The following is a 13,546-nucleotide window of genomic DNA, read 5'->3' as shown; positions in this document are numbered from 1 at the left end:
CCGCGAGACCACCAGGTAAAGCTTAAGGGGGGGCTTACAGGGCTTAGAATAGCCGGGGGGAATCAGGGGTTAGGGGCAGAACCGGCCTGAATATTATTCACGTTTCTTTCCATAGTCGCGGGCCGGCTCCGCCCCGAATCCCCCGCGAATACGGAGAGGGAAGTGTAATGCTACTTAGGCATTTAACAAAATAGGTACCACTGACTTTAAATACCAATAATAGCCCTTACGTGGAATTCATTAGTGCTAATTGTTACTAATTCGTTTTAGGTCATCAAAGTGCCAATTTAGCCATCTTTTTAGACGTATTTCTGTTTCGATTATGAGCCCCATAGTAAAAAAAAAAAAAAAATTAAATAAATAATAAATATTAATTCCCCTCCCTATAATTCATCTAAGAACAATAATCACAAATGAATTAACTATTTATTCTTTTTTTTAAAAAAAAAACCTTCCAGCTGAGAGGGACTGTTATAAGCATACTTACTCCCTGTTTTATTAAGGCGCGCTAAGCATTTTAGCACGTGTTTTAGCGTGCGGTAAATCTACGCATGTGCTAAATGCTAACTCCTCCATAGACTAACATGCACACATTAGCGTTTAGCACGTCATTAGTGTATGCGCATATGGAGCGCACGCTAAAATGCTTAACGCACCTTAGTGAAAGGATCCCTTAGATTCTTGATAGGGAATAATGGAAAGGGGTAAAACGCGGACCTGACGGACCTCGCGGATCTAAAACTGCACATCTTTAAAAATCTGAGGTCCATTCCACTTGGAGTCCATTCCACTGGCTCTGACAGACCTCGATGACAGTTTAGCGCTGACGGATCCGTCTCAGCATAGGGAGGGGAAAGTATTAGGATCCGTCAGCGCTAAAATGTCATTGAGGCCTCGGACCTCAGATTTTTTTAATTTACTGAGGCTGCAAGAAACCGGTTTAAATGATTCGTTTTAGAGCCGCTCCAGCACTAGTCTCTGGCTCTGACAGACCTCGGTGACAGTTTAGCGCTGACGGATCCTAATACTTTTCCGTCCCTATGCTGAGACGGATCCGTCAGCGCTAAATTGTCATCGAGGTCTGTCAGAGCCAGAAACTAACTCCCAGTGGCACGGACCTCAGATTTTTAAGGACGTGCGGTTTTAGATCCAGGAGGTCCGTCAGGTCCGCGTTTTACCCCTTCCCTGTAATAATACACCTACAGGGGAAACTGACAGAAGACACTTATTCCGAAGAAGTTTGCCAGCTGAATAATAGGGCAAAGATATCCCAGAACAAAGGCTGCTTGTAAAGTCGATGTGGACGGGACGGAAGTTGCAGAGTTTGTTTGTTCCTTCTCCAGCGAAGGAGTTGCTATAGCAGTTCGCAACAGCCATTGCAACACAGATTCAATTCTTTGAGAAAACAATGCACACTTTGAATGACTGGACATTTCTTGCATCACTTGGCCAGTGCGCTTGCTTAGAAAGGCCAGATCCAGGTGGAAGCAGAACAAGGAGGAGCCGTGTAGCGTACGGACAGAAGGAAAGCAGAAAGGCGCGAGGGCACCGCAAGCTCTGAAGGCAAAGAAGGTGGACAGGTTTTATTAACAATTTATGGAATGAGTAAAATAGGCCGGTTTTATTTCATTAATGTTTAGAAATGTAACAATTTCATTTAATTGGAAAGACTTCTCAAAACTGGATTATAACATATGGTGGAACACGGTTTGTTTATATAGTAAATTTACTAAGGTGTGCTAGGCTTTTTAGCGCATGCTAAGCACACGCTAAACGCTAACGTGTGCATGGTATCCTATGGACACATTAGCGGTTAGCACATGCACTGGATTAGCGCACGCTCTAGCGCGCACTACCCGAAAAACTACCGCCTGCTCAAGAGGAGGCGATGGCGGCTAGCATGCGCGGCATTGTAGCGCGTGCTATTCCGTGCGTTAAGGCTCTAACGCACCTTTGTAAAAGGAGCCCTAAGTGTGGCGAAATGAAGAGATTTAAAATGATTTGGAATTGCTTATTGAACATGAAGGTTTGTAAATTTTATGTTTTCATTATGTTCCAACAACCCTGATATTTTCTTAATTAGTCGATTCGTTAAAATGTATTAGTATTTTTATAATCATTTTATGGTTCAAATGGTAACGATTTGTTTAGATTCAATAAACTATTATTAATCTTGACTGGGGTTGCTATTCAGCATATCACCAATAACTGGAGAAATTATACTAATCTCAATTATACATTTTGGTGGAATTCGCTATGTCATATTTTTAAGATGGAAAGAGCAATTGCTATGCAGAAAGGGAATTTTAATAATTTTATAAAGATCTGGGGGCCGTTGGAAAGATATTGTAATGAGTAAACATCATTTTCCTTAGATGAATATATGTACACATAGGGGGATGGGGTTTTTTTTCTGAAAATTTCACTAAATTATATGTTTATATTATATTTATGATATGATTGATTACAATATTTGAAAGAGGGTGGGTGGGATGAAGCATAATTTTTATGTTTTTAGGATTATATGAGAAAGAATTTCAAGTGTTATATTGTAGTTGACATATTCCTGTACACTTGCTGTAAGATTTTAAAATGAATAAAGAATTAAAAAAAAAAAAAATAATAAAATATTCTGGGAAAAAAAAAAAGAAATGTAAGCCACCCACACCGACAGAACTTCTGTGGCAGAGACTTGAGAAAAGGAGAATCGTATATAAATTTAAAAGCACATTTTTCTCAAACTGGGACAGTAATCTGTATTTATGTAATGATCAATTTCTGTTATGGGAATTTTTAATTGTATGTATTAGTTATGGTTTATTGAGATTGTTATAGTCTTTTTTTTGTTTAATTATCTTTTGCTCTTATTTTTTCCTTTCCTATTTTTAAATTGAGTTCTTTTCTTAATGAATGTGAATTATACATTGTAACCTTCTTGGATCCCTTTTAGGCTGTTATGCGGTATACAGTGTTCCCCCGGTTGTTCGCGGTCGGTGGTTCGCGATCCCGGTCATTCGCAGTACTTTCGGACCGCGAACCACCAACAAGGAGAGGGCAGCAGGAGAGGCAGGAGAGAGCAGCCGGAGCGCCGCAAGTGCAGGAAATCACTCGCGGTTCGCTCTGACCGTCTTTTCCTGCACGAAGTCGGGCCTTATCCAATCAGGAGCTGCTTTGACACACAGCTCCTGATTGGATAAGGCCCGACTTCGTGCAGGAAGAGGCGGTTGGAGCATACCGTGAGTGATTTCCTGCACTCGTGGTGCTCCGGCTGCTCTCCTGCTGCCCTCTTCAGGCTCCTCCATGAAAAACTGTATTTGCGGTTTTTCGAGATTCGCGGGGGTTCCTGGAATCCCCGCAAATCTCGGGGGAGCACTGTATAAAGATTTCTAATAAGTATAAACAGAAACATATTTCAGTGTATCGCAAACCGTGCGCCACGGCAGATTCCAGGTGTGCTGCGAGACGCCAGTGAGGAAGAGAGGCACCGGCTGACTGCCTATAGGACATGCCTTTCGCTGCGAGAGGCACGTCCTGTCAGTGGCGTGGTGAGGGTAAAGGCGCCCGGGGCGGTGGCATCCCAAACCCACCCTCGTCTCCGCCCCCCCCCACTCCTCCAATCCCCCCTGCCATGCGCATGCCCCCTTCCCTGCCCCCGTACCTCCAGTTATTCACCGCTGTGAGCAACAAGAACTTCCACGTGCTCCTCGCGACCCCATCGGCTCTCCCTCTGATGTCAAGTTTCAAGTTTATTAAAAAAAAATTTTATACCGCTTATTCAAATTTCTAAGCAGTGTAAAGCAATAATAAAAGAGAAACCTTTAAAAGAAACAAAACCAATTATTGTTAAAAGATTACACAAGTTAGTAGACTTTAACATAAACACATGTACTAACTGAACACAATTGGGAAAGTAGGTCTGAACTACAATAATTTAAGATAAAGCACACTTAGGGATAAAACAATAGGTAGGAAAAGGGAGTGTAGTTAGTTTAGTCCTAAAAAGGACAGTTTTATCCAAAATAATCCTCAAATAAAAATGTTTTGAGTTTGGCTTTAAACTGCTTTATCGAGGTTTCCACACCTAAGTGACTGGGCAATGAATTCCATAGGGTGGGTGCAGTAACAGCGAAATTATTAGATCTCAACGTATTAATTAATTTCAAAGACGGTACAACTAAGAGGTTTTGTGATATGGAGCGAAGAGATTTAGCGGGGTGATAAGGAGTAAGCAGTCGATCGATAAACTCTGGTTGGCTGTATGAACGAGTAGTAAATGTTAATAGTAGAATTTTATAACTAAGTCTATGTCCGATAGGCAGCCGATGAGCATCGATTAGAAGGGGAGAGACATGATCGTGCAGAAACACAGAGTATAACGGCAGAAAAGGGCCGGCGGCCCAACCAGTCTGCCCACTCAAGAACCCTCCCTCAGCAAATTTGCCTCTCCCATGAGTCCGTCTTTTAAGCGTGACTCTGCAGCAACTCCACTTGTTTGTCCCAACATCTCTTGAAGTCGAGCACGTTACTGGCCTCGACCACTCGGCGTGGAAGACCATGCGCACTATCCGGAAATGGCATCAGCGGGAGAGACGACGCGGTCACGGGGAGCACCGGGAAATTGTTGCTCAGGGTGAGGGGAGGAATGGGAAGAGACGGGGGCAGAGAGGAGGAGGGGCGCCCCCACCAACATGGCACCTGGGGCAGACTGTCCCCCCGCCCCCACCCTTTCCTAGGCCACTGTCGTGTAGGCAGTCGGCCGGCACCGGCGCCTTTGCTCTTTGCGGTGCCTCTCCTCTCCTTCTCCAGCCCCCCTCCCCCACCGACAGTAGTTGGAGGCTCCGGGCCGCGGCTGGAGGACATGCGCGCACATCGATGTGATAGCATCACACACTTGCGTGATGTCGTCGTGTCAATATCTGCGCATTGAGAACTGACATCAGCCAATCACTGAGTGGCGCGGGACCAGACAGGAAGCGCAAAGGTCGCGCTCCTGTGCTGCGCCGCTCTGCTGTGCTTCCAAAGACAGCCCCAGGAGAGCACCGCAACTTTAAAAAGGTACCAGGGCGGCTTTGGGTGCGGGCAGATTCTGGCTGTGGACTGGCGGCTTTAGGCTGCGGGTGGGTGGCTGTGGCCGAGCTGCTTCAGGCTGCTTAGCACAAAATGCACCAGATCACCAGACGCACCCCCCTGTAGAGGAGGACATTTTTTTTCCTTGGTTTTTCCTCCTCTACGGGGGGGGGGGGGGTGCATCTTATGAACGGGTGCGTCTTATAGACCAAAAAATACGCTATATACTGCTTTTTTGTAATTAAACAACCACACTCAAAGCAGTTTACATACAGGTACTTCAAGTATTTTCCCTGTCTGTCCGAGTGGGCTCACAGTCTATCTATTGTACCTGGGGCAGTGCCCAGGGTCATAGGGAGCAGTGCAGGGTTTGAACCCACCACTTCAGGTGCTGAGATTTTAGCTCTAACCACTGTGCCACACTCTCCTCGAATGCAATGTCGGAAGTGAGCCAAGTATAGAACAACAAAGCCATTGTGACATCATTGATGAAGTTGGCTTTTAGGCATTGGTGGAATGAGGCATTATGACATCACAATCTCAGCTCTTTGGATTTCTGCCAATCAGGGAAAGGGATTGGGACTTTTTCTAGTTTTACACCCACATTCAAAGCAGTTCACATACAGGTACTCAATCATTTTCCCTGGTGAGCTCACAATCTATCTAATGTACTGGGGCAATGGGGGTTAAGTGACTTGCCCAGGGTCACAAGGAGCAGCAAGGGATTTGAACCCACAACCTCAGGGTGCTGAGGCTGTAGCTTTAACCACTACACACTCTGCTGCTTCATGATTAAAGAGAGCAAGCACAAACTCAGGACTGCACTTGCATGAATGTGCTATAAGAGAGGCAGGAAAATAAAGAGGAATTCATAAATGAAAACAAAATTAAATACACTCCCTCAAAAAAGGCCTGACGGGTATTTCAGCTGTAGGAGATGTTCTGTATAGAGAAGGACTGATGCAAAGAGAAACGGGCAAAGATGTTTTCAGAGTAAACTGTTCAGATTTGTATAAGTTGGACTGAAATGAAAATTGCCCTGAAATCGGAAACTGAACCAATGGGTGATGTTTTAGTAGAGGTGAGAGCTGGGTCATTTTGGTTAGATATTTAAGAAAGAGAAATTTCTTTGCTGTGTACTAGCCACGATCTTCCCAGGCTACCCCGATGCAAGTGTTCACCTGCAAAATAATGACATTACTTAGAACACTATCAGACATTCGCAGCGCTGTACAAAGTCATAAAGAAGACAGTCCCTGCTCCAAAGAGCTTACAATCGAAACAACCAAGATAGACAAACAGGATGTCATGGATCCAGTTAAGGGGAAGGTTAATCTGCTGGCTGGGTTGGAGGGCAGAGGGGAGTACAGGACAATGAAGCCATTGTGACATCACTGAGGAGGTTGGCTCTTATTGGTGGAATGAGGCATTATGACATCACAAGCTCAGCTCTGCTTCCCAAAGACTGAAACTCTTCACACTGCTACTACTAGGAATTATTTCTATAGCACTACCAGACATACACAGTGCTGTACAGAGTCACAAAGAAGACAGTCCCTGCTCCAAAGAGCTTACAATCTAATCAACCAAGACAGACAAACAGGATGTCATGGATACAGTTATGGGGAACGGTTAATCAGCAGGTTGGATTGCAGGGCAGACGAGTAAGGTTAAGGACTGAAAGCTATATCAAAAAGGTGGGTTTTCAGTCTGCTTTTAAACAAGGGAAGGGTGTTGGTGGACAAAATCGAGTCATTTATTCCAGGCACAGGGGTGAAGCCTATACATTCACACAGCAGGTTCAAAGCAGTGACCAAAATTTGATTAAGGGGATGGAACTTCTCTCATATGAAGAAAGGCTTGGAAAAGAGATGGCTGAGAAAAGATATGATTAAGGTCTAGAAAATCCTAAGTGGTTTAGGACAGGTGAAAGTGAATCAGGTATAATAACTCTTTCAAGGAATTTACAAAGACTAGGGGACACTCAATGAAGTTACATGCTTTTTTTTTTTTTCCAATTCTTTATTCATTTTCATATCTCATAACAAGTATACAATAATCATTCAATATTCATACAATTCACTTGTATACTTCATATAATATTAAATCTTATATTATCCCCCCTCCCCCCTTCCCTTCCACACATATCAACATTTTATTTGAATCTTACACATTATACCCTCCCAATCCCATATCATATTATTCTTCTATTAAAAAAAAGTGTCTAATCATTCGAATATTCAATCAATGGCCCCCAAATTTTTTTAAACTTGTTATAATTTCCTTTTTGCATAGCAAGAATTTGTTCCGTTTTATAAATATAACATATAGAATTCCACCAAAAAGTATAGTTAAGTCTTGTATAATCTTTCCAATTTCTAGTTATATTCTGAATGGCAACTCCTGTCATAATCATTAGTAATTTATTATTATTTGCTGAAATTTGACTCTTTGCTCTCATCATTGTTCCAAACAAAATTGTATCATATGACATAGCAACTGGATTTTCTAGAAAATAATTAATTTGAGACCAAATTGACTTCCAGAAGGCGTTAATACAAGGACAATAAAAAATTAGATGATCCAAAGTCCCTGCTTCTAGATTACAGTGCCAACATTTATTAGATCTAGAGCTATCAAACTTTTGTAAACGTACTGGGGTCAAAAGAGCTCTATGCAACAAAAAGAACCAAGTCTGTCTCATAGATGCTGACACTGTACATCTAATTCTCCAAGACCAAATTCGTGGCCATTGAGAAGCAGAAATTTGATGCTTAATCTCAATGCTCCAATGAAGTTACATGCTAAAACACACACACACACAAAAAAAGGAAATATTTTTTTTTTCACTCAAAGAATTCATTGCCAAAGGATATGGTTACAGTGGTTAGCATATCGGGGTTAAAAATAAATTTAGACAAGCTCCTGGAGGACATGTCCATAGTCTGCTTTTGAGACAGACATGGGAAAGCTACTGCTTGTCTCGGGATTGGTAGAATGGAATGCTGCTGCTCTTTGGGATCCGGAACCCAGCTACTCTTTGGGGTTCTAGAATGTTGCTATTTTTTGAGTTTCTGCCAGATTCTTGAGACCTAGATTCACCACTGTAGAAACAGGATATTGGGCTAGACGGACCATTGGTCTGACTATTCTTATGGTTCTTATGGAATTTACATATATTCTTGCCATGTAAATAGCTCCTTATGGAGTGACCTCCTCCATAATGCTAGTATTTTCCTGCCTACAGCAGTTAATCCAATTAATACGAATAGCTGACTGGCTTTCTTGTCAACTTTTATCTGCTTCAATAGGTGAACTATTAAGAACGAGGCATAAAGAAAGAGTGCATCAAAGTCCATTCCGCCCAGGATGCGGCTCATACCCTGTTCACCCTGTAGCCATGAACAATGCCGTTGAAATCCCAACTCAGTCTCCAAGTACAGATGTTCCAAGCCATGAGAAGTTCGGAACGCCTGACATTGTGGTGGTGGTGGTTTATTTTGTCTTTGTTCTTGCTGTTGGGATATGGGTAAGTCGGGGGCTTTTTAATGCCCAGTTTTTACTGCATGCTTCCTTGAGATTCAAAAATTTCTTTCTCTCCCTGTCCTTCCCACTTACAGCCTCTTTTACAAAGCCGTGCGGCAACAGCCCCGAAGCCCTTTACATCTATGGGCTTCTGGGCCATTAGTGTCACAGTTGGGCAACGGCAGATGATTTAAGCAGGCTATAGCCTCTGTAGCTCGCTTAAATCGCTCTGAATATCAGCACTATATTTAGGAAATGGGCTCCTCAGAATAATCAGCTTTGCTTTATTTATGAAGCTACGAAGTAGTAGATTTAAAACAGACCTGAGAAAATATCTCTTCACACAACATGTAACTAAACTCTGGAATTTGTTGCTGGAGAATGTGGTGAAATGCGTTACCTTAGCGGGGTTTAAAAAAAAAAAAGTTTGGATAATTTCCTAAAAGAGAAGTCCATAAGCCATTATTGAGATGGCTTGGGGAAATCCACTGCTTATTTCTCGGGTAAGCAGCATAAAATCTATTTCACTACTTGGGATCTAGCTAGGTACATGGATCTGGGTTGACCACTATTGGAAACAGGATACTGGGCTTGATGGACCTTCGGTCTGTCCCATTATGGCAATTCTTATGTTCTTAATGTGCATTGAGACTCATTAGCATGATTTAAGAAAAATATATACATTAGCATGATAAAAAGAAATATCAGTTTTGTAGGCATTACTGCCTGAAATGGCTTTGTTTTCACCTGGGAAGACATGGAGGGGGATTTCAGCAGAGAACATAAGAACATAAGCAATGCCTCCGCTGGGTCAGACCCGAGGTCCATCGTGCCCAGCAGTCCACTCACACGGCGGCCCAACAGGTCCAGGACCTGTGCAGTAATCCTCTATCTATACCCCTCTATCCCCTTTTCCAGCAGGAAATTGTCCAATCCTTTCTTGAACCCCAGTACCGTACTCTGCCCTATTACGCCCTCTGGAAGCGCATTCCAGGTGTCCACCACACGTTGGGTAAAGAAGAACTTCCTAGCCGGTGCGATATCTATTAAGTCAACTGGGGGGGGGGGTTCCCCAACAAAACCCCGCGTCGGAGCCCCTAAAAACTGTAATTTAGAGCAGCACGGCGGCGCGCGCTGCGCTCAATTGTCAGCGCACCGTTGTCTATGAACCCCCGCCAGGTACTATTTTGAGGTCCTCGGTATGTTTATCTTAATCACAAAAGTAAAATAAAACCGTTTCTTGATCATGTGTCTCTTTAGCTATAAATGACAATATTATTATTAAGACTTAGCCAAAAGAAAAGATTTATAAACTATAAAGAGTTTTACCTCATGCAAAATTGTCATTTCTTTAATAAGATATTAACTATTTTTTCTGAGGCCCTCCAAGTACCTAGAAAACCCAAAATGTGGCCCTGCAAAGGGTTTGAGTTTCAGACCACTGTTCTAAAGAGTTTTTCATTTGTATAGGTTTTTGGTTTGGGTTGAAATATCTGCTTTTTGGGGTTTTTTTCTGATTGCTTCGGTTGCTGCATGCTATCATCCTCTCCCTACAGGCTGGAACTCTCTAGAAACTCATTTTCAAATGTTTGTGCAGTAGGTAAAGTCTGCCAAATTTGCTTTAGAATTGACAAATATCATTAGGTACCAAGGCCACAAAGATATTGAGTCTTTAAAACCACTGCAGGGGACATTTTTTTCTGATTTATTTTCATAGGAGAATAATAAAACACATAATTTCTCTCCAGAAATAGTGGGAACTACATAAGCTAAATGCAATGTTGAGCAAGTAATATATTGTTGAGTTACTCTTACATCGTATTCTTTATTATAATTTAATAGTCTTTCCTGAGGAGATAAAATAGTGAACAATAAACAAGAACAGCCTGATTCTCTTAAGGATGCTGATCTTGGCATCCTGTAGAGAATCACGTCTACTTTCACTAGGCCTACATTTAAGGCGTCTCTTTCACGCCTACGGAGATGCTTAGGGACTCCCAAGGCCACTTCTGGTGGAGACCAAGCCCATGCCACACCTTGGGTGTCTGTAAGTGTCTCTATACATCTCCATAGGTCCACGACATATGCCTGCAATGTAGGCATCCTTCAGCACCTGCATTTTTTTTTTTAACATCTTTCCCGATTGGCTGTGCGACGGCAGTAAGACGTCTACCACCACTTACAATTGGGATGCCTCTTTGTAGAATCAGCCCCTAAATCTAAATCTGAACGGAAAGAATGCCAATTGTCAAAGAAAAGGAAAGGGTTAGAAAAGTAATAGTATCAGTAATATATTACTTTCAAAAGTAACGTATAGCCAGTGTTGAGTAAGTTACTTTTCAAAAGTAATATAAAACAATCATTAGTTTCATTATGAAACAGGAATATGTTATTGTTACTAGCCTAGGTAAGTTACTGTGAAAATTAATGTATTACTTGTAAAAATAATATTTTACCAGTAATATATTACTTAGCAAGATAGTACACCCATCTCTGGCTAAATGGAGACCATGCAGACTTAACGCTTATTCCAAGTTAGAGTAACTGAATCAAACTAGAAGCCCCAGGAATGCAAATAAAAGCCCTAAGACTCATCTACTCACTAAAAAAATATGACCACATCACAGAGGCATACCACGACTCACACTGGCTCCCAATACAAGCAAGAGTACACTTCAAATTCCTTTGCCTACTATTTAAAGCTATAAACGGAGACAGCCCATCCTACTGGAACAACCGACTAACTCAATCCACCTCAACCAGACACAGGAGAACCCACACACTATTCACACACCCGCCAACCAAAAAAGTCAAACGAAGAAAAATGTACGACAACCTTCTGGCCACTAGAGCAGCAAAGCTGGACAGACAACTCACCAATCTGCTATCCTCGACCACAGACTACAAAACCTTCATAAAAGAAACAAAAAACCCTACTCTTCAAAAAATACATTAAACCTCTATAACAGAATCAGACCCACAATACTATCTTCTACTTAGCAAATCAAAAATGTTCAAACCACTCCTTAGGCATTTCCTAATATCATGACAATTCTCATGTAATCCACCGAATGTATTTCGTAACATCATGACAATTCTTGTGTAATACGCCTTGAACCGTAAGGTAACGGTGGAATAGAAATCATTAATGTAATGTAATGTAACTTATCTAGCAGGATATGTGAGTGCCTGGGGGGAGGAACTCAGACAGAAAGGATCCTGGCAGTAGAGTATAGGTAGAGCCCATCTCTCTAAAGTTGAAAGGGGATAGATTCCGTACAAACGTAAGGAAGTTCTTCTTCACCCAGAGAGTGGTAGAAAACCGGAACGCTCTTCCAGAATCTGTTATAGGGGAAAACACCCTCCAGGGATTCAAGACAAAGTTAGACAAGTTCCTGCTGAACCAGAACGTACGCAGGTAAGGCTAGATTCAGGGCACTGGTCTTTGACCTAAGGGCCGCCGCGGGAGTGGACTGCTGGCACGATGGACCACTGGTCTGACCCAGCAGCGGCAATTCTTATGTTCTTATGTTCCTGTGTGTTCTGAATATTTATGTTTAAAAACATACTGAAAGCAGTCGCTATCATCTTTTTCCAATGGAAGATATCCTCATAATCATCAGTTGAGTCCTAGAAGTCAAAATTGCTGCTCTGAATCATTTTACTTATACGGTATGTAAATTTTTGTACTGTGTCCAATTCTCACCACTCTATTGGGTCCTTTGACTACGCTGCACTAACGATTGGCGTGCATGAAATGCTGCGCAGTCCACTGTATAACTATGGACGGCATAGCACTTCGCATACACTAATTCATCCGTTAATGCACCTTAGTAAAAGGAACCCCTATAAACGTTTAAAATAAACTTGAATATGAATTGGTTTCGCCCGATCCGCAATGTGAGTTTGTAACTGCAGTCTGATGTCTTTCAGTTATGCCGTTTGCCATTACATAGACCAGTTCCTAATAATGTGAATAACATGCTCTGCATTGCAGGCCTCGCACCGGGCAAGTCGTGCGACTATAGGAGGGTATTTCCTTGCCGGAAGATCAATGACATGGTTACCGGTAAGTCTCCAACCAATAACGTTCCCTTTGCTTTATTTATTATTATTATGAGCACAAAAGCTCAAAAAGGATGCCTATCTGGCATTTTGATCCCTCGTAATAATACTGCACGAGTACCACTAGGGGTGAACTGGCTTCATTTTGAACCTGGAGCCCATCAGGGTAGTAGGAGTGACCTGGGGATTGTTCTTAGCCCAGTGGCTTGACCGATTCTGGCCATGGTCTTTAACACTAGCATAGCCGGCAGTGTACTAGGGTAGGGTTACCCTAGGGCTCCTTTTACGAAGGTGACGTTCAAGTATCTCACGGGCCACATCGAGGTGGAAGAAGATATCTTCTTTTTCAAGGGTCCTGTGGAAACAAGGGGGCATCCGTGGAAAATCATGGGTGGGAAACTGCACAGGGACACCAGAAAATTCTTTTTCACTGAAAGGGTGGTTGATCGCTGGAATAGTCTTCCACTTCAGGTTATTGAGGCCAGCAGCGTGCCTGATTTAAAGGCCAAATGGGATCAACACGTGGGATCTATTCACAGAGAAAGGTAGGGGAGGGTCATTGGGGTGGGCAGACTAGATGGGCCGTGGCCCTTATCTGCCATCTATTTCTATGTTTCTATGTGCGCTAGTGTTTTTAACGCATACACTGGATTAGCGCGTGCTAGCTGAAAATCTACCGCCTGCTCAAAAGGAGGCGGTAGCGGCTAGCGCGAGGGGCAATTTAGCATACACTATTCCACGCGTTAAGGCCCTAGCGCGCCTTGTAAAAGGACTCCGTAGTTTCATAGTTTATTAAAATTTTAATTAAACGCTTATTACATTCGAAGCGTTGTACAATAAAAGTGCTATAAATATAGATGGGGGAACAAACAACAGATAATAGACAAAA

At 42.5% G+C, this 13,546-nt stretch overlaps 1 protein-coding gene across 2 annotated transcripts in view; it reads left to right on the top strand.

Annotated features, from left to right (window-relative positions):
• The first annotated feature begins 1,472 nt into the window (after positions 1–1,472).
• Positions 1,473–13,546, top strand: part of SLC5A9 (solute carrier family 5 member 9) — a 64,486-nt gene continuing 52,412 nt past the window's right edge. For both annotated transcript variants that reach the window (XM_033917024.1, XM_033917023.1), the window contains exons 1-3: positions 1,473–1,572; positions 8,379–8,596; positions 12,590–12,661. In XM_033917024.1, coding sequence (XP_033772915.1) covers positions 8,468–8,596; positions 12,590–12,661 — 201 coding nt within the window. In that variant the 5' untranslated portion in view covers positions 1,473–1,572; positions 8,379–8,467. The remainder of the gene's footprint in view (positions 1,573–8,378; positions 8,597–12,589; positions 12,662–13,546) is intronic.

This window comes from Geotrypetes seraphini, chromosome 12, assembly GCF_902459505.1.
Source record: "Geotrypetes seraphini chromosome 12, aGeoSer1.1, whole genome shotgun sequence".
Classification (NCBI taxonomy): Eukaryota; Metazoa; Chordata; class Amphibia; order Gymnophiona; family Dermophiidae; genus Geotrypetes; species Geotrypetes seraphini.
This window is presented reverse-complemented; position numbering and strand designations above follow the sequence as displayed.